General features: G+C 30.1%; 2 protein-coding genes and 1 pseudogene across 2 annotated transcripts in view; 1 reads left to right on the top strand and 2 right to left on the bottom strand.

Annotated features, from left to right (window-relative positions):
- Positions 1-4764: 4764 nt before the first annotated feature.
- LOC132941771 (uncharacterized) lies at positions 4765-11565 on the bottom strand. Its single transcript, XM_061009933.1, has 9 exons — positions 11556-11565; positions 10910-10936; positions 8257-8295; positions 7971-8012; positions 7833-7853; positions 6889-6945; positions 6705-6774; positions 6388-6476; positions 4765-5149 (listed from the first exon to the last, which is right to left on the bottom strand). Exons 1-9 carry the CDS (start codon positions 11563-11565, stop codon positions 5046-5048), a joined length of 459 nt encoding a protein of 152 aa, XP_060865916.1. The 3' UTR covers positions 4765-5045.
- LOC132934733 (uncharacterized) overlaps positions 11566-25312 on the bottom strand; it is a 33453-nt gene continuing 19706 nt past the window's right edge. The window contains exons 11-13 of the mRNA XM_061001068.1: positions 19037-19060; positions 15232-15249; positions 11566-12237 (exon numbers count right to left, since the gene is read on the bottom strand). Of these exons, the coding sequence (XP_060857051.1) occupies positions 12149-12237; positions 15232-15249; positions 19037-19060 (131 nt within the window). The 3' untranslated portion in view covers positions 11566-12148. The remainder of the gene's footprint in view (positions 12238-15231; positions 15250-19036; positions 19061-25312) is intronic.
- On the top strand, positions 20256-23664 carry LOC132934731 (uncharacterized; annotated as a pseudogene).

Here is a 25312-nt window from a genome sequence, read left to right as displayed (position 1 = left end):
TGAAAATGCTCTTGAAAATTCTTTTTAATCGGCTTCTTTCCTGCTTCGGTACATTTAATAAATATATCCCATTGATGACTTTCGGAAAAAAAATGTTTTAGGAATAATTCATTAAATGTAGCTTCGTCTAGAGCTGCATCTTTAATCATTGTGTACCATTTTGCTGCTTTTCCGCGAAGATTATTTTCTATAACTAACATAATCTCTTTTCTGGTAGTGATTTGTTTATGTTATAAGTAGTTGTTTATTTCTTTAAGAAATTGTTTCGGGTGTTCTTCTTTGTTTTCCCCGCTAAATGTGGGAGCTGTGATATCAACTCCTGGTCTGGTGGTGATGGTGTTCACACTGTTGTCGTTATTTTTTGTATTTTGAAGTGTTGTCACATTCATTTGTAGAGCTGTTATATTCATCTGATTTGTATGAATATCTTTACTTTGCCGTGTTGTCGTTATTATTGTTTTAGTGTCCGTGTCATTAACGAGTTGTCGTAATGCTTCATGTTGGCTTTCTAGTTTTTCGAATTTTTCCTGTAGTAGTCGTGTAATATCTTCTAGTGTCTCTATTTTCTCCTCTATTTGTTGAATTTTTTGTGTATCTCCTCTAGACGTACCCTGATTCCGTTTAGGTTTGTTGTTCGGACTCATTTTGCCTAATATTTAACAAACGCTGTTTTTAGTTGAGGTATTATCCTTGTTATTCGATGTTCTCTTATGTCGTCGGAGAGCCACTAGTTGGGCACCAGTTGAAACAGTGCGCCGATGTTCGACAAACTGTTCTTTATGAAATAAGAATATTGTTTACGGTATCATAAAATTTATTGTACAATGTTTTTAAAATAAATTATTTACAGTTATTAGGGATTTGTTTAATCCGGGCCGCACGGTTGACTTAAGTAAGTAGATCGTGTCGGGCGGTATCGGGCCTAAGGAGGCGCGATTTAAATTTAACAATATTAAGGGCATAAATCAATAGTATATTATATAAATATAATGGGAAATGAAATCTGACTACCTAATTATGAACTTAGACAAGTCAATGTTAGGTCGAGAGAATCGGGGCGAACACCTAGACAGGCACGCTGGATTTGTAATGGTCCTGAAAAGGACCTCTTTGTGGTCGCAATGGTGGATCGACTGTTAACGGTAGCGGGGGAGAACCGCGTGTAAAGCCGCTGGTAATCACTCACTACTGCCGTAGGATAGTTTCTTGGCTCGCCGGCGATGTGCGTTAACCGGCTCCGTCGTGTGAATACCACTTCTTGATTCGCCGGTACTACTTATTTTCCGTCGGGTTGTATTTCCGAATATGACTGCTGCTGGTCGTCCGGCACAATAATTCTCCTGTGTTGTATCTACCGCTCTTCGTTTCGCCTTCGCTGGATCGCCTGTCTTCCGCTGCTTATGATTCTAATCGCTCCTGGTTGTTGTCTTCCTCTTTCCCGCTACTGTGTTGGTGTGTAGTGTTGTGTTGAAAGGTGGAAGAAGACTGATGATTTTGTATGAGCGTGCAACCGTATATATACCCGTCGCCGTACCGACTAGTAAACCTGTATGCTGATTGGTGTGTTTACAGTCGGAACGGTTTCTTTTGTAATTTAGCTGGAATTTATTTTAAAAAGGTCAAAATGGTATCAACGTAATCGGTGTCATCTCTTCTATTCATAGATATCTTTTTCTTGTCTGTACTTAAAATATGTATTTAGAAATCAGCCTTTAAGCGTCGCCTATTTCTGATTGGTCGGGCGTTAGGTCTGTGGCTATATTGTATAGGTATGTCAAATGTGGTGGCCCTGAAAAGGGCCGTTTTTTGTTAGTTTGCTCCGTTACAGGCCCTTGTGCCAAATCACGGTTCATGGTGGTACCTACCGTCTCCCGTTCGAATCGTCGTAGTGCGAACTCGAGCCGTGGTCAACCACGTAATCCACGTGTTTGTCGTCGGAGCCGTTCGCGCTTTCGTGTCGCGTCGCCTGTTGTGCAACTGGTGCGATCCCGCGATCCGAACACCGTTGTTTTGTTTTGTCGCCCGCCCGTCCTACGCAGTGCGAACCGTAGCATTTTAAGTTATTGACGTTTGCGCCGCGTTATACGCCGCGACAGCGGACGTCCGCGCGTGACGGGACTTGAGTTACCTACCACCGTAAGTACTCATTTCGGGCACGCATTGTCCCGTTTTGATTACCTCCACATCATCGTTCGATCATCAGCCGCGCGTACGCGGTGTCGTCGATCTCGTCGACGTGAGTGCAAGTGTCGCACGCCAGGTCGTCGCCCTCAGCCGTGCCACCGTGGTCTTGGGTCAACAGCACGATTTAAGATATACAGGTTAAACATCGGCCTATAACGAATAGTACTTTACGATGACTGGTGAACCAACTATTTGAAACAGCTGAGGGCCCGCAATCACTAGCGCTCGTTGTGGTTTAAATATGTTAAATATATATATAATATCATAACGACATAAGCCACTTACCACGGTTATCTGTTTTTGATACCAATAATACCTATAGTATATAGTATTATTGAATCTTTAAATTTGTCCTCAGGGTGCGCTAGTAGTACTGGGAACAGCTGTTTCAGATAGTTAGTTCACCGGTCAAATTATGGGAGTTCGATACGCAACCTGTATATCTTAAATCGTGGTCAACAGCAGCGTCATCGTCGCGGTATCAGTTCCGCGCTCGTATCAGGTCGTACACACGATTGTTTATGTTGTTGTTTTTTACTCGTGTTTTTTCTCATTATTATTACTTCCATCGACTTATTTTGCCGATCGTATTGTGGTCGTGCGTATTTGTTATTACTTATTACTAACCTTAGCAGTTAAGATTTATTTTACTTTGCAGAACATTTCAATAAAACGCTCTGTACCTTTTATCACCACAAAACATTGTTGTTAATATTTGACCTCACACTCCTCAGAATTAGCATACTACTTAAATGCAATATTTTGAACCATCCTATATTATACAGTCCACTCTCCCCTCCCCACCCACTCTATTGAGAGGTTCACCGACGAGGTAATTCACACACGACGCGCTACGTGTAGGCCGCTCTCCGCGCACGCTAGCGGGTACACGCGTCGTCGGGCTTGATGTGCAGATGTCGCACAACAACTGATGGGGAACTTTTTCTTCAGTACGATAGTGGGTCCAATGATTCTAAATGTATTTTAATATTTGCAACAAACAGACATTTTAAATTAATGGAAAATAGTGAAAACTGGTTTTGTGATGGAACTTTTTCTAGTGCTCCTTCAATATTTTCCCAATTATACACGATTCATGGAATACATTATTCAAACGTTATTCCTTCTGTTTATGTAGTACTGCCGACAAAAAGAGGAAACCAACAAACGATTTTTTCGAGCTGTTAAATCGATTAATCCTAATCTTAAGCCAATTAGTGTTATGAAAAAGCAGCAATGAATTCAGTAAAATGTGAATTTCTGAATGTGGTTATAAATGGTTTTTTTTTAAACATATCTCAGTGTATATGGCGACATGTTCAAGGAATTGGCTTATCAAAAAATTATAAAGAGGACTCAGAATTTGATCTGCATTATTGAACGTTATTGAATCATTTAGTATTCAAATTTAGAACTGTTTTTTTCTTGTGGAAGCAAATTTGCCTCAAATAAATAATTCAGTGGAGGGCTGGCATAACTGATTTTCATCCATGTTGAATTCATCGATTCATCCATCTATATGTAAAAAATTTATTACTGCACTACAAAAATAAGAACGTGTCAATCGATTGAAAGTTGAACAATTAGTTGTAGGAAATCAACTACCATCAAAAAAAAAAAAAAAATACAATGCTCGAGCAAAAAAACTTAAAAATATATGCAGTGATTATAATAATAGAAGTATAGAAGATTATTTACGAGGTGTTGCGCATAATTTTCAACTGCAAGTTTATTTTTTTCATTAGACACTATTATACTATATTTTTAATTATTGAGAACTTTGTTAAAGTTTATTTCTGAAAACCTATTATTATTATTATTTTAATTATAGAGAAAAATGATATTTGAGAACCTATTATTATTATTATTTAAATTATTGAGATAAATTATTTGTGAATCATTTATTAGGTCTTATATTTAATAAAAATTAAAAAAATTAAAAAAACATTAAAAATCATGACACTATCAATTGTTTATACTACCTATCAATTGTCGCGCGATCTATTGTCAACTATCTATTGTCGCGCAATCAATTGACCACTGTCAATTGACATGGATCCTTCTAGTTTATACTCATGCGGTGCATAATAAATCAATCAATTTTATCATTCAATATTTATAAATCAATATTTTCAGTATAATATACAAAAATATAAGTCATTTAATTTAAATTAAAATATAGAATAATATTATGATTAATAATTGTTTTTTTTTTTTGTAGAGCATATTTTAGCATAACTGTAGGTATACAATATACATACATTATTGGTCTTGAGGGCATATAATTGTCAGCCCTAGTGATTGTACCTTTTGATGACTACCTACAGTAACTTATTGTCAAAATGTTATTTGATAAGACGTAATTGGACCATTACTGTCACTAGTCACGTGTATTCACCGCTGGGTTCAACCAACGCCGAATTAAGCTGATCCACAATTAGATTGAACATAATAATTTATTTGAAGATAAAACTCAATCGTTATTCCAGACTTGTGAGTTGTTAATAAAATATATGTTATTTATATTATACAACTTTAAATGTTTAAATTGTAATGATAAGTTAGCAAAACAACTAGTAATGTTAATATGTTATACACCAGTATATTTTTTGTAAATTCATAAAAGATATTATTATCCTATACATTAATGTTAATACATTTTTATACTTTATATGTACCTATTCTATGCATCATATATTTAAATAAAAAAAAATAATAATTTAAATGGACTGATTAACACTTTTAATATAATATTAGTATATAGCATATGTTCCTTGGTTTTTGTAAATATTATACATTTTTAAAATACAGTTAAAGGTCATATTAAATAAAATAACATTTCTATAAAAACAACTAGTTTTTTATTTATTCTGTAAAGGTGGATTGGTTACAGGTGTGGTATCTTTAATCGGTTCCAGATTGTAATATTTCATACACCACTTTGTTTTAGTCCAGTATTCCTTAGCTACAAACAATAATAATTTTAATGAAAAAAATTTTTTTTTTGCGTCAAATTAAATTAATCAAATCATTTTTAAGCCATTTGCAAGGTTTTTGTATAACTGAATTCGTTTAAAAATTAGAAAAAAGTGACAATGAACCTTGGACGTAACATCATCATATTCTTAGAATATCTTTGGTACTTTTTTATCTGGAAGTTAGGGGTTATATCCCCCACATTGTCTTTTTTTACCGACCTACAGAAAACAACTTATTAGTTATTACAGCTGTTAAAAGTCGTTGATTTTTCTAAATTATTAATTGTATTCGTTGAGTCAACAATCTTGAAATTTAATACGAGGCTCCTAATACATTCTTACAATGGCAGTTGAAAAATATTTAAAAAAAAGTCTCAATTTTTATTATTAGAATTTAGTTCAAATTTTGATAAATTACGTAAAAATCACGAAAATGTGCAAATCATTTTGAGTTAGAAATTCATAAAATTTTTTTTCTAACTATCTAATAATTGATAATTTAATACAAGATTCATCATAAGTTTGTCGACCTTTATCAAAAAAAAAAAAATGTTTACCGGAAAAACAAATTAAATTTTTATGAGCGTCTGAAGTTCAAATTTTAACATTATTGGATTCACTCGATTTCCCGTGTATCGATTTTCTTATATTGAATTTTTTTATATAATATATATAATATATCAATAAATTTTATTTGTTTGGTCAAAAATCGTGAAAATATAATACACGGCTCCTAATATATTTTTACGATAGCAGTTGAAATATATTAAAAACACATAAGTACATATTTAAAGTTTTAATTTCAACAAAATTTATTAAACTTAAAATTTAAAAGTGGGTAAATGGATGTCACTCTGTTGTACAGTAGGTTACAAGTGAGTCAATTTATAATGGATTGTATTAAACTTGAATTCAATGATATGATATCTTTGTATAAGAAAAATGATTCTGAGCGGAGATGGTTTGTCAGTCTGGATATTTTATATTGTTATTATTTATTACCTATAGCCTTTAAGTTTAATTAATTTTATAGTGTTATTATTTTTATTCGTTTCTATGGTGATGAACAAAGCGTTAGAAATTTAATTTATGTTTTTATTGGTTTTTCGTAATTTGTAGGTAGATTTTTTCAAAAAAAAAATGTTGTCCCCCCATTTTAAATTCCTGGGCACGCCACTGATGTCGAATGGTATTTATTACAATATCACCACAAAACTATTCTTACATATTATTATTTCATTCTTTTGATACCATGACTTCCGAGTTACGAGATATCTATCTAATTGTACACAATATACTTGATGAAGGCTGCCGATAATACAAACCGAACCGTAATTTGAACGACAAAGTGATCACATAGTGTATTGCGCATTTCTGTGAACACTATAATAATTGCAAATAGTAAAGGTAATATAGATAATATTTCATTATCTAATCATAAAACCCCTTACTAATTCTATACGGGAGGCAACTAGTCCCAAAATTCTTGGGAGGCCACGAGTATATAATTATGAACTACCTGGTTATCGGAGGAAACTAATGTAAATTAGCCTTTTTATTTTCGATAGGGATGGGAGGCAATTCGTATATTTTGGGAGGCAACTAGTATGCACTGAAAATAGAAACAGATGAAAATTAAGAATTTAATAATTTATTATTATTTTACTAATTAATTGAAAATAAATAAATATTATTATTCATTATAAGTTTGCACAATTATACAAACAATTTTTCTGCAATTGTAACTCTTCAAACAGCGTATTTAAGTAGTCTTGTTTCGATTCTATAACAAAGAATATTGTTCAATTTTTTAATAATTTGAATTATAATATATTTTAACTTTAGGTGAACGACAATATATTACATTATTTAAAATAGGTATTAGTTATGAACAAGGCAAGGATTATCATACATTAAAATAACCAAATTATGTAAATATATTAAATAAAAAAAGGAAAACACAGGGGTGGAAATTTCATATGTTCGATGTCCAAACGGGTGAGATCTGTCTTGAAAAATATCCCATTTATTCCGCAATGGATATCTCCGATTGATCGTAGGTGGTTTAAATCAGTATTTGTATTTAATACACTGTGCATTTTATCTTTAACTGCCAGTCCCAATGGTACCTACTACCCCGTCCTGAACCGAGTCCTGAACGCATGGTTATGGATAATTATTTAAAATTATCATTACCGTGGACTAATATTAAACAATCGTTTTTATAGGTCATAAAACTCGATAATCTAACTTATGTCGACCATAAATTAAATTTCCTGAAATATATTAATTTGTGGACGTATACTATTGCAAACAAGAAATTGTCACAAAACTAGAAAATTATGTATATTTAGTTTACAAATATAATCGAATTCCTATATTATTCAAATTGTGTAAATATGTAGGGAAAAATGAATTTATTGAGAAAAATGTAAAACTATGTAGGTGATATTATGTATTTATCATTTATTACAAATCATTTGAAACAAATTTATCACTCACTCAAATTAAATTATTTAATCACGGTAAAAATTAGATTTTTCATATAAACTGCTCTTTACATATGACTTAAATGAATTTTAACTTAGAAAAATAGCTGCATATTATTTTTATGTTATGAATACATTTTTCAAATTTTTACTTTGGAAAAATTATGTAAAAATTATATACCTGGCCATAACTTTAATTGGTCTGTAACGACAGCAAAAAAATTCGTTACTAAATAATGATTTACGTAAGATGAGGTTAGATTATTTTTAATCTATCCCCAATCATCGCAGTCTACACAGTACAATATAATTTACATACCATTAATTATTATTCTGGCACTCTCAGTAAAATTGAGATAAGCTACAACATAAAATAAAAAAGTGTAAATTATAAATATTGTTTAAGTCTTCCAAGCAACACGTGATAACTCAGACGATTGTAAAACATTTTTTTTGCTGCAAAGTAAAAATTAATAACTGGCTTTGTTTCTGTATTGAAATTTGTAGAAATGTGATCTGTATTAATGTTTATTAGTAAAGCATAATTAATTTAATTAATCAATTGAAGTTAAGTAGGTTCATTTATTCTATAATAATGTTCTTACTTAAATTATATGATATAATGACATTTTCGTACGTATTTTCTGAGATTTAATAAATACAAACTCATATTAATATTTTATTACATTTTATTTGTACTTATATTATTTTAAGATTTAAATTTTATATAATTTATTATTTATTATACAAACGCCAATCAGCTTTTACATATAAATCGTATGAAATAATACATATAAAGGTAATTATTATAACATTACAATGACATAACTGTTATAAACAAAAAAATTTTAACACATTTAAAAATTAACAAATCACATTCAAATTATAGAAATATATGGCCTATATATCAACATTATTATCATTTAAGCTACGGATGGTTCTAACAAAAGGATCATTCGATAAAAAGTTAGAATGGAAACTTATGATGTGAAAGGTGTCAGGGGATCTAGTATGGACGGCTGGAACTCTATGATAAGCCATAGCCATGCTCAAGGAGATGTGGTGCATCGGTATTACTCTGAATTTATTTTAATAAAAAATTGTGATCAGCCCTTAGACGCCTGTCCTCGAGAGAACAAAGATTTAGCGTATTCATGACTGGTAGATAAAAAAATTCAGGATGATCAATTTTTAGTAAGAGGTGATTCTACACTCGTACAACTAATTCAGTCATAGTCAAGAATTTAAGAGCGGAATAAATAGTTATTAAACAGGATGCTGAGGTCAAATTATTAGTATGGTGACGTAGGAACCAAATAAGTCTAAGGCCTTAGAAGTGATATAGTCAATATGAGGTCTAAAGGAAAGTGAAAAATATATATTATACCTAGATTCTTTATCTGGGAGACTCGATTTAAGGGTAAATCATTATAGGTATAAGTGTAATCAGCAAGATTTCATGATTTAGAAACTGTATTACTTTACACTTGGCATAGTTTATTCGTTTATGGTAATAGATTTATAATAATTTAACGCTGGCAACAGTTAACAAGACTATTGAACGATGACTGAAGGAATACACAATCAATATTGGAAGATATACGGGAAAAGTTTCTCATCATCTTTGAAATGATTGTATACTAATGGTTGCTATGGGCTATAGGAATTAAGAATAATATTTATTTATTACTAGCTGTGTCCCGCGTTTTCCACCCCTATGGATAGTTGTTTGCAAATAGTATGGCTGTTACTCGTGCAGTGAGCATACGATTTGTTTATTTTATAACTATATATATCGGTCAAGTGGGTAATAATAAAATTACCTTAAAATGAAACCTATTGCCTGGTTCAGTATGTACTCTTTCATTTAAAAAAAAATCAAGAAAATCGGATGAGTAGTTTCAGAGTACATTTGACACAAAGATTCCATTTCCACATATAGCGTATATTTAGCACGTAAATATATGAATATATAAGTATAGATATATTTAGATTGTTGAATTTTACTTCTATAAATAATTCATTTGTATAGGGCGATAAAACACACACAAAAGAAAAAAGTCAGGTTAGGTTAGATTGATACCTAAAGGTTCTATAGACACTAACGCGATCGGTAACGGGAATACCCGAAATACCCCATGCAATTATACGTAAGTAGATTAGCATTGTTTTTATTTTTCAAAAAATTTATTAGTAGGTACTTATTTTTTATTAACAAAAGTGGTACAAAAATCTTCAGCAGACTGTCAGATAAAACAGTAAAAAATTTGGTGACGATACGTTGTACAGTGTGGATTTGTATGCGTTACAAAAAATCGGGACATGCTTTTAGTATAGATTAGGGTAACACATTGAAGAAGTTTCTGATTTGAATTTTACCGCAGAACAAATTGGACAAACAATGGTCATATCTCCAATCAAAACCTTAAAACTTAGCCTTATTTTCTTATTTCTTAGCCTTTAGCTGACTCCAGATTAATAATTCCTCGTTGGCATCGCTGCAAAAACATGTATTTAATTTCATCTTAGTAGTTGCAAACACTACAAAAATAGAATCAGCGAAATCTGTCAAGCCGTTTCGGAACCAACCCATGACAAAGATTTCTATTTCGCTTTTATAGTACAGATTATTATTATTTTTTATTTTGAATATTCAACGGTACTGCTTCGATATGTACGTCAAGGTCAAAACGGAGCGTCTCAATTCCATCCGTTTCTATCAGTGGAAGTTACGATCAGAAGAGTACATCCACTTACGTGACGCCAACGCAACTGAAGCAGGCGTGGCCAAAATTGGTCACTTGACTATTCTCTCAGCTTGTTGGAAGACCAATGATGCATTCAATCGCGAATTTCAACGAGAGCAAGAATATGATCTAGACGAGCTGGCCGAAAAAGTCCTAACAAATGTAGTTCCAAGATCCTTCAAAAATATACACACTTGATTTCATTTACACCAGTCTATATAATATTTCTTTCAAGAAAATTAGTTATGTGTAGTTCATCTATTGTTAAACTATATGTTAATACAATTGTAATTAGGTTCATTGTAACTGTCAAAAATAATATGTTTAAGATAAACCTTGAGGGCAAGTCACTTAAAAAATATGTTCAAAGAGTCTAAGGAACATAACATGAAATGACGTGAGGAGGGTGGCCCACCAGTGTGGATACCCTCTGACTTTGGGTATTTTAATAAGTTATATAATATTTTATATTAAAATAAAAAATGTATTTTAAAAGTCTATTATAATATACCTTTACTAAATGTTTGAGATATTGTAGCTGTTAAAAGAATAATATTTCACAAATTTAATATTTACATCACCATAATTATTAATGTTTCAATTTATCACTGATATTCTGTCCCAGATCTCTTAAACATTTGTGGTGTTAACGCCCAAATCAGAGAATAATAATAATAATTTTAATAAAGACTATGCGCTCAATGCGACTTAAAAAATACAAAAAAAAGACGACGACGAAAAACACCGCTGCAATAGCGGGACACGAATAAAAAAATATAGGTTTTACGTAAAAAATAATAATCCGAAGAAAAAAAGTCGCTGGCCGAATAATACAAATATCACGAACAACAAAACAATAACAATGATAATCGCGAGGCCAACGAACGAGCAACTGATTGCACACAGAAGACAAAACAAAGAGCATAAATAAAATAACAATTACAATCATTTAACAATTTATACCTGACGGAATGGTGGATAGACGAAGAGTGCATGGTGGGACTGGAAAGGAGATGTCGCCGCCGCGCCGATAACTGTCACGCGATAAGCACTAGGTAATTGCTTGGCGCGAACATGTGGCAAGATTCTACTTTATTGGTATAACATTTTAAAAAAAAATTAATTTGTCATTTATTATAATAATAATTATAATATACTTGCAGTCATATTGGATCCTTGCTGTTTAAAAATTAAAAATTGTACAAATGTAATATTGACAGTTAAATTATTATTAATGAATAATATTTTAAACAATTAAAATAAAATCGTTATAACTTTTATAATACAGTTTGATCAATATAATGTTCATCTTTCACTCATAAACATTGAGTATAGTCCCAGGTTGGATTTAGGAGATGGTATTTTTTTTAACATGGTTCAAATTTCTTACTCTCTAAACTTACTCAGTTTACATATTGAATCTTAAGATACCTTTTTGGTTTTAAATACGAATATCGGAAAATCCATTCTTATTGCACATCTAGATCATTTGAGGAACTATTATTACAAAATTAAAGTTCGTATGTTTTGTAGTTTTAGATGTAAAGACTGACCGTATATTTTGTGTACCTATATGTGTTCTTACAATAATTAAAATTGAAAGAAGATAGGTTAATGGAAAATCTCTTAGTTGACCATTAATATTTAAAATGTTGTAAAACATTAATGTATAGGAGAAAACAAAATTTATGAGTTACAATGTTAGCATCTTACAAATTTCTCAGGCAGTCCATAGTTATAACTATTTGATTCAGTTGTAAAAGATTTTTACATAATTTATAAATATACATAAATAAATAATAATAATATACTTGCCACCACCATTCTTATTTGGTAGTACTACAATTTAAAAAAATAATATTTTATAAATTTTATATTGACATAAACACAAACAAAATATTATTAAAATATAATAAATCACTTTCTACATGTAATGAAATCTTAAGTAGATGCCTTATGAAAACCAATAAAAATAAAATAAAAATAAAAGCCATGATAGTTAGTAAAGAAAGCAGAGCACCTATCGTTAACAACTTGATAATCAATAAATTAATCAACTACAATAATACAAATATTAAGGAGTAGGTATATGAATCAATGACACTAGATGTTCGGTAGAAATGAAATATCGAATAGCGAATGCAAAAAGAATGTCTACTCAGAAATTACAACTACTCATGAATAATAATCTTAGTCTAAGGACCTGGAAAATCTTTGTAAAAGTTACCTACATTTGGAGTATTCTGTTGTATGGTAGAAACAAAAAAAAGTTAGGGGCAATAGGAATATGGACCTGGAGAAGACTAGCTGGATTGAAAAGAAAAGTAATGCAGACATTTTCCAAACAATAGGTGAAATGAAAATACTATTCTCTAGTATTAGATCGAGGAATGGTAAACTTATGGGACAGCTAATAAAATGGGCGGATCCATTTTCCTCCACATTATTTTAGACTGATATTATGTCTATTTTCCTCCAATATTTTAGCCATTATTGTAGTATTACATTTTGTATTATACAGATGGAGTAAGACTAGGATCCAGGGCTTGCTAACGTTATAATAACGTTATATTTGACAAATACGATTGAAATTTGTAAACGTTATTATTATAGAAAGCAATAATAAAAAATAATTAAATACCGCAAAACAAAGCATAACAATTAACAAAATATATTATCTATACTACTTTATAAAATGCAGTCGGTTTTTTTTAATTATTTGGGACCAAGCGTCAATGTCCCAAAAAACTCCAGTTGAAGCTTTAGATAGAACGATGCGAGACTTGCGTAATAATAATAGTCCTATCGGAGGCTGCACATTATTGTTCTCTGGAGACTTCCGTTAGATCTTGCCTGTGATTGCAAGAGGCACAAGAGCTGATGAAGTCAACGCGTCTTTGAAATGATCCTACTTATATATTATAAAAATATTAGAACTTAAAACTATTTAAGATAATATAACTTGTGTGGTTTGTGTAACGGTTTCAAGAAAGGGCTATTTTGTCACCAATAAATGAGGAAGTCGACAAATTAAATGATTTGATTCTATCTAGGTTTGACGTACAATCACAAATGTTCTATTCAGTTGATACAGTTTTAGAAAAGGAGGATGCAGTCCATTTCCCAACTAAATTTCTTAACTCTTTAACGCCTTCTGGAGTCCCACCACATACACTGATTTTAAAAATAGGGGCACCTATTATTTTAATGAGAAATTTGAGTCCACCCACAATTTTCACTGGTACAAGACTACAAATCAAAAAATTGAGAAGTTCATTGCTCGAGTGCATAATCTTAACGGGTTGTGGTAATGGAAAAACTGTTTTAATACCAAGAATACCAATTATTGTACCCTCGGATTTACCTATTAAGTTTAGACGTATTCAATTTCCCGTTAAATTAGCATTTGCAATGACTATAAATAAAGCACAGGGACAAACACTTAACGTTGCTGGAAAAGATCTATGCGTTCAATGTTTTTCTCACAATCAACTTTACTTTTTGTCGCCCTGTCACGTATGACATCCAAATTGAATTTGTTTTTTTTTTGCCCCGAATCCAGTAAAAGTTGATAACGTCGTTTACAAAGAATTTTTTTAAGTCTTTGAATTATCAAAATACTAGCATAATTCATATATTTTGTTCCATCCATAGTTATACTTACAACATTTACATACGCGAACTATAATTTTAGCATTACAATAAATCTATTGAATAAAAAAATTTGCAATAAGCATACATTTTTCTATTCACACAAGCGATATAACTTTTTTCAACATTATGAAGAATCCGCGGTGGCGACGCTAAATTTTTATGGCTACATTACCACGGAAACGTGACTAAAAGTGGTCCAAAATTAAAATTATTATTTTACATTGAGAAAAGAAAATAATAGCAAATTAATATCTTAGTAATCTTGCATTAGCGAAGCATTGGCGGGTCAGCTAGTATATCATTAAACAAAACATATCGCAAAACTTAATTTATAGAATATCATTAAATGAAAAATAACGAAAATGTAAATTATAGAATATCATTGACCGAAAAATAACGCAAAACGAAATATATTAAAATCTATTTATTTAAAAGGTCTATTGGTTTGGTAGAAATATTTATTTCATTCGACAATCTAAAAATTGATTATATTTTATTTCGTATCCGGGCCATTACCTATCCGAATAAGTTATTATTTTTAAATTTTATAGGTATTAACACTATTTTAAATAACGATAAATGCAAAACTGTGATAACGTTTTAATTCTGGATAACAATAAAAGCAAAAGTTGAACAAAGTTTTAATTTTAAATAACATATGACAGAATTTTTTTTTCAAAAGCAAAAATTATTTATATTAACTAATTTATTATTATATTTATTTATTGGAGGAAAATGGACAGTGGAATTATCCATGGTATCTTGTTATTGGAGGAAAATAGCTACGGCCAATAAAATAAGTTATTATGTTATAACATATTCCCCTCATGACCAACATAATTGTAGGAAGAATCAATAGATGAAAGGAAGAAGAAGACCAAAGACTTTCATAGGTTATACAGTTGAAATGGCTGAATGTAACGGGTACCTACATAATATTATGAAGGCTGATGAATTAAATAAAGAAGAATGGATGTTGATTAGACAGATAAATCGTTCATTAATGGAAAAAAAAAAATAAGCAATACAAAAAGCGGGAAAGTAGGTAAAGGTATCAATTTATTATCGACAATAGATAAAAAAAAACTAGTAAATATCCAAATTTTCTTATGCCTATAAATATCTCAACATTTGTAAACAAATAGGTATTCGTTAGTTTAGTAATAATAATTTACTTACATATAGTGGTTTCTATGTCTATTTAAAAAAATTATATGTTACAAATTTAATAGTGACATAAATACAGTTGGATTTTTATTAACCAATAATAATCTAAACATTAGAAATATTCATAATAGAACTTTTATAATAAAATTAAGGTTGTTTAATATTTTATTTATTTAAAGTTTAAACACCCCATATGGGTAAATAGTTCAATTATAGTTTTACAATACATTTTACATCAAGGATCTAAATATTGAATTTTTAAACAAAGATAAAGTAGTTATAAAAAAGCAACAAATATATAACATACGATAAAGACCAATATGTAAGTACTAATATTCTTGTTCAAAATAATATTTTTTTAATTTAAGTTATGAATCAAAAGAAAAATTGAAGTTAGGTACATTATTACATTATTTGCCGTCGACCGTTTTACGCGTCCGTCCATTGTCCAGACTCTTGTATTCTTTCGACGACGTCAGTGACAATATCGTTTTACTGCAGAGTGAGTTCTTACAAATAGCATTCCCGACGCGTCGGTCGTAAGTGTACCATTTTTGAATTATTCTGTGTTCAAATATTATTATATCGCCTTCGTTGCCACCATTAAGGGGATTCAGACTTGGGCATATTCGGACACCGGTAATCACTAATCAGCCGCAGACGAAGCGATGCGTGGTGTCTATAATATTATTGTCATATTATCGGAGGTCAGTAACCTGCCGGCTAACACCAGCTTTCAACGGTTCTTCATTACGACTGTCAACTACTACTGGAGTGGTCACGCTGGTCCCTGCTTTAACCGCAACGTTATCACTTCTCGATTATCATCATAATTATAATCATCGGCTTATTGCCGTGTCAAAGCGTGATCTTGCTGTATTATTTATTATTTATTATTCTACATCATTATTATGTACTTGTAATATTTAAATGGGCGCCCGCTTTATTTATTATTTTATACTATTGTACGGTATTTACACCGAGTATTTGTTCATTTATTTATATTATATTTATTGTTGCACGACGGTGCTTTAACCTACAAACTTGTGTTATTAATTTTGGCCCGTTGCTTGAATAAAAGTTCTCTGGGGTGAACATTATTTTATAATCATCCTAGGCCAACCACCTTATTGTAGGAGCCTGGTGGTACATATTATAATTTGTTTGTTGAAATTATACACACATATTTGCACTCAAAACCTTGCCTTATAATTTTTATTTCTATAATTTTAAGCCTACAAACACACACACACACATCATTACACCACATAGCTCATTAGTATTTACGCGGTGAACCCAACCAATGCTAGCTGAGCTATAACACCACTACACACGAATTACACAGGTTGATCGGTGTGTGACAAGATGCGTGTAGAGTTACGGTGCCCGGGCGCACGGACTATAATTGAACGTACCTGGCCCGTACAATGGTAATAAGTGAATACTATTCAACAGTAGTAATAATATATAAATGAGGCCTTAACCTATATTAGTATTATAACTAAGGCGAACACAAAACGATCCATCGTAATAACAGTTTAAATATAAAATAATAAAATTCATATAATGAACAAAAACAAACATTTCGATTGATAATACAATAATAATAATATAATGATACGACCTGATACCGGTGATATGGCACCGAGATGGAACAACTGGTCTAATGTGACGACAGTGAGATATTGACGTGTGTTGACACACACACACACACAATCACCGTTGTAATCATTGTTTATCGATATTGACGTGTGTGTGTGTGTGTGTGTGTGTGTGTCAATGACTCACAATATCGAATGGTTGGCTCGCGCAACAGTTGAAGTGGACGGGCTATAATAATGAGCCATAAACTTTTTTTTTTATTTTTAATCTCGAATTAAAGAACTTATACAATCTATACTACAAAAAGGTACAAAAAGGTGTGTGTCAGAGTTTGTATCTGACGCTCAATGTTGATGTGTTAACATCTTTTACGCCTTATTTTGGTCGGTTCAGATTTTTAGAATTAATAACTTTTTTCAACAAAATTTAAAAATATGTGTAACTTTATTTTCATTTATAATGTGTCAGGTAATTAAGATGATATAGATTCGGGTGAAATGGCTAATTGAGGTCCGGGTAATTTTGGCAGGCAGGGAATAAGGGATTCGTGATAGCTGAAATATGTTACATAAACTTGTGTTTGTAATGTATCCAACCCCTGTTGGAAAACAACATCAATGGTTGTCCCATGTTGTGTTATATGTTGAGTTCTGTTTTAGTTCATCTGTAATCCGAATTGGTCTTTCAAGAACTCAAGCAGTGGCTGTGTTTTAGAATCGTTGAAATTTTTGTTGAAATCTCTACTCATAAGCATTGGTAAACTGTGATAGTCTCCCCAAGGAGCGCTGATCCAGCTGGAGTATATGGAAGAAGTACGAAATGTATACACTTCATAATGGCTTGGATTCGTTGACTTGGTGAGATGTATACCACTACCGCAAGTACTTTCCGTCCATTCTCCAACTTAAGTTCAGTTGTGCATATATCACCAATGGCTGCTACTGATACGCCCATGACACTTGTTTGACGACTGATGAAGTATTATAATACTGCTCTCTTATGAGGTCAGCTTTGGAGTTTTCTTCATTGATATGGAACCCTAAACATAAGAACCTAATAGATAAGCTGGATAAAATTAAATGGCACTTTCAAAGAGTAATGGCACATAAGCTTGGTCATATTGATGTCTTCTTGGAGACCATGGCTATAGATTTAAGTATAAACCATTGGCTTCCAGGCGGTTATTCAATGACGTGGCTTTCATACATAAAATAATTAATTAACAAAATATCATATCTAGTTTTTTAAAAAAATACATTTTTAGGTATCAGCTTTTAATCCAAGAAATCATTGTCACTTATTGATTCCAAATTGCTCTACTTACATTGTCAAGTTCAGACTGGAGTATCACCATTTAGATGAATGTAACAATGTAGCAAATTTAATTTTTTTTTTGATTCGTTAATTAAATTGAATAACTAAACTAAATTAGCTATTTTGTATTTAGTATGTATAACTAACAATTTATTGTATATAAGTTTGTTTTGGATAGCTTCAAATATTTTTTTTTATAAATTTCTTCTCATTTTTGCACTGTATGATTTGCAATATTATATTAATGTATATAATTATATACAAGCTGTTCTTCTCGACGTTTTTCATGCATATGATTTGTATTTTTAATAAATATATTTGTACAAAATTGATATGCCATATTTTATCTAATTTATTATTATATAATTGATCCCGCACACTTCGTTGTCCATTAAAAATGTCGATATATTTTTTTAATTAATTGACTCTACGTACTGTACTTACACATTGTACTCGTAGTTAATATTGGATTATTATAGAATTGGAAAGGTTCTTTAGATTTCTAGTGGACGATTCAGAAATCTGGAGTTTTAATTTCTCATTGTTTGATTGCAATTCCAATACCATTTGCTTCAAGGTTAAACAACTTCAAGGTACCAATACACTAGAGTAAATTATTTCATTTGGTGGTAGATTTACACCGACGACAATATTTTCATTAATTTTGCCTGTGTTATAACAGAGCACTCGGTATGGATAACGCTACTTATATATTTATATGATGAAAATATGTGGGAAAAACTATATTTACTAAATACAATGTTAATATACTATAATTTTGAAATGTCTGATTCCGTTCCTTGTTATAACTATATACTATTTTATCACATTATATAATATATTTTATTCGAAGCAAAATGGTATTCGTGATGTTTATAATAAAATTATTGTAAGTACTTGCCTTCATATTCTTCGGTTATTTCTGCTGTAAGAAAAAAAATATTTTACAAATTAGATACCTACAGAATGATATTAACACAATTAACCACGACTATACAATTATATAAAGATAAATTAATAATAATTTAAGAAATATAAATGCATGTCTAAGAACATTTATAATACATTTTCTTCAAACTAAAGTGGTATTTTTGTAGTATATAATTGATACACTATTTAATACATAATACAACTATACAGTTTAAATGACACATGATGGAATAAGATAAAAAGAAAGTCGCATAAATAATGTGATTATAATGCAAAAGTCACATGTGTTATCACGATGTCTCTTATCATAGCATGACATACCATTATAACATGATCTATATTATATTACTATATAATGTATTTATTTGATGATTTTTTTATATTTCCCTGGGACCTAATTGTAGGGTAGACGATGATTTCGAAGGACCATTCGATAGATTGAACTTGTAGTAAGCTTATCTACCGAAAATATTGAAGGCGTCAAGGGTAGGCAACCAAAATTACTTTACAAACTATTGCGTACTTTATACTAGCTTAGACATTCCATGTCATACAAGTTCAATATGCAAATTAAAGTTGCTTTATTAGTTAATCTAACTATAAGAATATAAAAATATTGTGAATTTATGATATAATTTAAACCACATGCTGGTTTAAAACAAAATAAATGTAGATTTTGTATCAGTGATAACCTATGGAAGAATATATAGTTGATCCGTGCATGTTACAACTATAGCAGAAAGAACTAGGTACTAAGATGAGTGAAAATCATAGAATTACATTAACAAAATAATATATTAAATGACTTACATAATTTGTTGGCCCATGAGGCAAGACATTATAAACAGACATTATATTTGTAATTTGTGTCAACCATTTGTATTTTTATTTGTTACGTTGCATCTTTATGTAGAATTATGTATCTTTATTTATTATTTTTATGTTTCATCTTTCTATATCAAAAACTACTAAAAGTCAGGATACAACGTTGTTTAAGACAGCAGATATAAAATGGTTATAAAGAGTTAATTATTTGATTCGATCAACTTGTACTTAAAATAGTTCAGTTTAAAAACTCTAGAACTTAAGCTATATAATTTTTAAAAATAAGTTTCCTATTACAACTGATAAGCTTAAAAGTTTTATATATAAAATCGATTATCTTACTTTCACATTCTAAAGGTAATATACAATTGTAAATTAAACATATATTTTTATAAACGTATTAAATTTAACCATATTTTTTGGTTAGGGAATTCACATTTTCTGAAATTGGACGTTTTGCTCTGCTAATATTTTCTGTCTTGTTCCTTGTAAATTAATTTTCATTAACATACTGACGCTCTTATTGCCTCCTAGTCACGTCTCCTCATAATATAACCGAAAAACTCAACCTGTATTTTCTAATTTTGTCTAAAATGAATGCCATGTTTCCTCTAATGAATTATTTTTTATTCTCTCCACCCTAATTACTCGTTCTTTGCATTCTCTTTACTGCTACAACAAACCTCTCTTCAATTATATTATGTCACTGTCCGACATTCCGATCCATACAAAATGACCAGCCTCACGAACACATTATAAAATCTTTTAATCTTAACGGAATTATCTTGGCCTTTGTCACACAAAATATCCGATACTAATCTCCCCTTCATCCATTGAAAAACAAAAGTATTTATGTCGTCATATTAAAAACTACATTTCTTGGCAAACAAAACGTGGTGGCACCTATGCGGTCAGCACCTTTTTTCGCGCTGTTTGTGGTTATTTTATTTTTATCCACCTACATATCAAATTGTAGGCTCTTTATAACTTATTAGATTATAATATATAGTATACCTAATATATGTTAAAAACGTGTTGTCATATACTGGAGAGATTATAAGCGTATTATAATTGGATATTAAAAAAAATTGTTTTTATTTTGACATTTGGTTGTTTATGGGTATAATTGTATCATTATTGATAAATTTAATATAGTATATTTACTTACAAATGTTTTTTAAGTATTTACTTAAATTACTAACTGAATCGATTGACAAATTTAGAATTATTAAATGAATTAGGTATTTATTAAAATGGTATTTGGTAAGAATAATAATGATAACAATAATCTTTTAAACTATCATCATTAAAAAATACTGCTAGTCTTATTCCTGGAAAAGTGTGAATGGAAGTTAAAATATATCTTAATATTTATTATAGCATATATTTTGTATATAATATAATGTACAGCGCATTTGATTTGTACTCTGGTAGATATAAACTGGCACGAAAAAGGGACTGGCCGCAAATGGCCTGACGGCATATGTCCCGGTACTGAGTTTACGTAAATTGGTCGTATAAAATTTGTCGTTCGGTAAATTGTCATCATACATTTTCGTCACGAGACGTAAATACTGGTTTAAGAACGTTATCTAGGTACAAATAGACAATACAAATTATTATAATATATTCTATGTACCTACATTGTCCCTACACATTTTGCGATAGTAAATTGATTAACAGCTTGTACAATGAATGTTTATTTATCATAATATTACAGAATATAATGAACGGTTTTTAAGAGAAAAATTGATACTTTTCAGGAGACAAAAACATTATAACTTTGTACATAATATTTAATGTTTTTAAATTTTGTATTCATAATCATGTTTAACAAATGTTTTGTTATTTTACTATTAAATATATTTTAGTATTTATTTATTTTCTTCAAATTATAATGATTTATGACCTATTGCATATTATACCTGTTTCATTTCAGCCCTTTCGCATCATGACTTAAGATCTATTGCATGTAATTTTATAATATTTTTGCCCTTTGTCAATAAGTTATAATTATAAATAAGTGACTTTGACCGTTTCTCATAAATAAAAAATTCTGTATAACGACTTATTACCATACGCATTCTATTTTATCTCGTAAATCAAATCTCACATGACATCTAAATGATATAAAATAAATACAATTTTTAAAGAAATTTTTAGATTATTTAATGTGATATTTGGCCCTGATGACTGTTTCATATATATTCAATATTTGGTATTATATGTGAAAGTGCTACTCTCATTTCCTCTTCTAAATTAGTTAGCCTTTCATGTTTTTTTGTCTTAATATTTGTTAATGTTGAAAATCCGTCCTCACATAAGTATGATGTTGAAAATTGTAATAAAATTGTAATAGCTTTTTCAGAAATATTTTTAAACTCTGTTTGAATATAAATCCAAAATTCTTCAACTGTTATTTCGGAAAATTTAATTTTGAGTGTACGATCAGTTGACAACGTAATAAATTCCTCTTCTTATTGTAACGTGAACTCATAAATTAATGTATTGATTGTAGAAAATGGGTTTCGTATACAATATTAAATGCGGGAAAATATTTCGTAATTTTTTCTTCTAATAATTCTAAATGTTGCGTTATAATTTGAATAATTTCATATTTTCATGTATATTTTTTTGGACCGAAGGAAACATGTCTAGCGTCTTTTTTTAAACTATACGCGTTCTCCAAAAGGATATTTTTTTTTTTGAAATGCTGATAGTTTATCCGAAGACGTTAAAATTTTTTCATTTTTACCTTGCATAATAGTATTCACAGTATTTAAATAATTGAAAATATCGGCTAAATACGCCAATTTTTTACACCAAATATTTCACCATAATTTTGGCGGACCACTTTAGCCCAGTTCACGGAGCACCAGTGTTCCGCGGAACACCGGTTAAGAACCATTGCTATTTAGGTATATCTCGGTTTTAGTGTATCTCAGTTTTAGTGTACTTCAGTTACTGTGTGGGGAGTTACCCGTTTCCGCCAAAAACAAAAAAGGTACGATTCCCGTTTCCGTCTAATAAAGTTTGGAAACCATAGGTTTTAATTTTTAAGCAATATATGTTGTGGTATGTATAAAATATAGTAATGTAACATGTAGGTAAAAGCAATGACATTTGAAAATAATTGCGAAGATCATAGGTACAACAATATATACGTCGATAATATTCGATAGTTGTTGATAATCGCCGATAACGGAAGTTTATTTATAATTCGCACACAATAATTATCTGACACATGTTAAATTCTAATATTTCGATTCAGTATCTGGTCTGTTCGTCACCAGTTTAACAACGGTTAAAATGGAATTTGTTATGAGCAAAGCAGGTAAAAAGATGTTGATTTTTGGATCAAAATTTAAATATGTTTTTGGTTATACGTCACAAACACATGTGACTCGGTGGAGATGTTTTATGAAAAACTGTCCAGCCATTATTTTGGAAAAAGAAAGAGTATTACTTAAAACAAAATGTAAGTTTTCTATCTACGAATAAAATTAATATTTTTATTTTATAATTTATGAAAATTAAATTAATCAATTCTTTATTATAGGTGATCATGGAGACAATAATTGTTCAGTCAAAAATATAGATCGTCAAAATTAGCAACGACATGTAAGCGGAAAGCTGTCGAAGATATTTGTCAAAGACCAAGAAAAATAATACTAGGTGAGATTCAACTATTAAACTTATATAACATTAGTCCAAATTATTGGAAAAACTGTTTTTCAGGAGAAATTAATGCTTTTGGAGTTTTCTCAACAATGACAACAAATGATATTTCTGCATTACGAAAATGTGTATACCGCGCTCGTCGTCAATTTTTACCAACGAATCCAACATGACGTATAGATGATATTTACAGTGCTGTAAGTTCAGTTAATACTTTGACGACTAATGATGAAGAATTTGTATTAGTGAATGATGACATTTCTAATATAATAATAATATTCCTGCAATACTAATTTAAAAATGTTATGTAAATCCGAAATAATTTTTGTTGAGGGCACATTTTCATATTGTCCTTCTTTATTTACCCAATTATTTACAATACATGGGTTAGTTAATACGTATTATATACCTTCAGTTTTTTGTTTACTAAAAGATAAAATGATTGATACATATAAAGAAGCATCATTTCAAGTAGTGCAAAAATGTTTAAATTTAAATTTTATATTCAAACCACAGTCAATTACAATTAATTTTGAAATTGCCATTCACCAAGATGTATTGTGAATATGTCCATCAGTAATAATAGTGGGTTGCCGATTTCATTTAATTCCGAGTTGGTATCGAAAAATACAAGAATTAGAATATTAACCTTAGAGTATAAAAAAAATGATTGGTTAAAACACATTTTTGGTTTAACATATTTGGACCCTTCGGAAGTATCAGATTGTTTTTCATTTGATTTTATGTCAGACATCCCTGAAGACAGCAAATATGGTAAGTACGCCGATTATATCTTGGAAAATTATATTGATGAAAACTCGAATTTTCCGCCAAGTATGTGGGCTTCACATACAGCGACATTAAAAAGAACAACCAATAATTGTGAATCTTTCCATTCTCATTTCAACGAACCAATTTATAAAGCACTCCCATCATTTTTTACATTTTTACATATAACTAAAAACGCAAATACGCAATACAGAAGGATACTTAAATCAAAATTAACAGTGCTAATAATAATATTAAAAAAATTTCAAAGAACAAAAAAATATTAAACCATTTAAAAATTAAAGAAGTGCGTCTGAAAAAAAAATTCCAATGAAATTAGTAGGTACACTTTTGTCATAACTGTTTCTTTTAATAATCATAATGATATAAGGTGAACCCTCCTCCTCACTTAATTCAATCTGTTTCAAACCAAAGTCAATAATAAAACAAATCAATTGCAAACAATTGCAATTTAATTTTTAGAATTCGCAAATTAATATTGTAATTTTCACGATTTTTTTCAGAGGTATTTAGGTACCTATACAATTTACCTACCTACAATTTGTGTAAACAATAATTTAATTTTTTTTATTATAATATTATAACCTAATATAATTCTAAATATTTTGTATATTATGTATATAATATATAATATAATAATCGATTAATTTTTAGATTCTGAGCGATGCGATGAATGTATTGATTTTACAATTATGATTTATAATATTATACATTATTTTGAAATCATAAGTTCACTGACCGTCTACGCTCAGAATCGTTTTCGTTTATATCATTGAATTAATATGTAACCCGTTTTACACTACCTACAATACTCCATATCGCTGCCCACTTGCCCGTTTTTTTTTTTTTAATATTTGAAAAAAAAAATTTTAATTATTTCAATGTTATGTCAAAAGTAGTTGATAAAAATAATAAATTTATTATATGCCATAATTTATTTAACATTATTATCTCT

This window comes from Metopolophium dirhodum, chromosome 1 (genome assembly GCF_019925205.1).
Source record: "Metopolophium dirhodum isolate CAU chromosome 1, ASM1992520v1, whole genome shotgun sequence".
NCBI classification, from domain to species: Eukaryota; Metazoa; Arthropoda; class Insecta; order Hemiptera; family Aphididae; genus Metopolophium; species Metopolophium dirhodum.
This window is presented reverse-complemented; position numbering and strand designations above follow the sequence as displayed.

Excerpts from the sequence above, each read along its gene's own strand:
- LOC132941771 (XM_061009933.1), bottom strand. Across the intron at positions 8,013-8,256 it reads CATTATATCATATAATTTAA|CTTATCTCAATTTTACTGAG; the intron begins GTAAGAACATTA and ends TTTATGTTGTAG. Across the intron at positions 7,854-7,970 it reads TGCCAGAATAATAATTAATG|ACCAATTAAAGTTATGGCCA; the intron begins GTATGTAAATTA and ends CTGTCGTTACAG.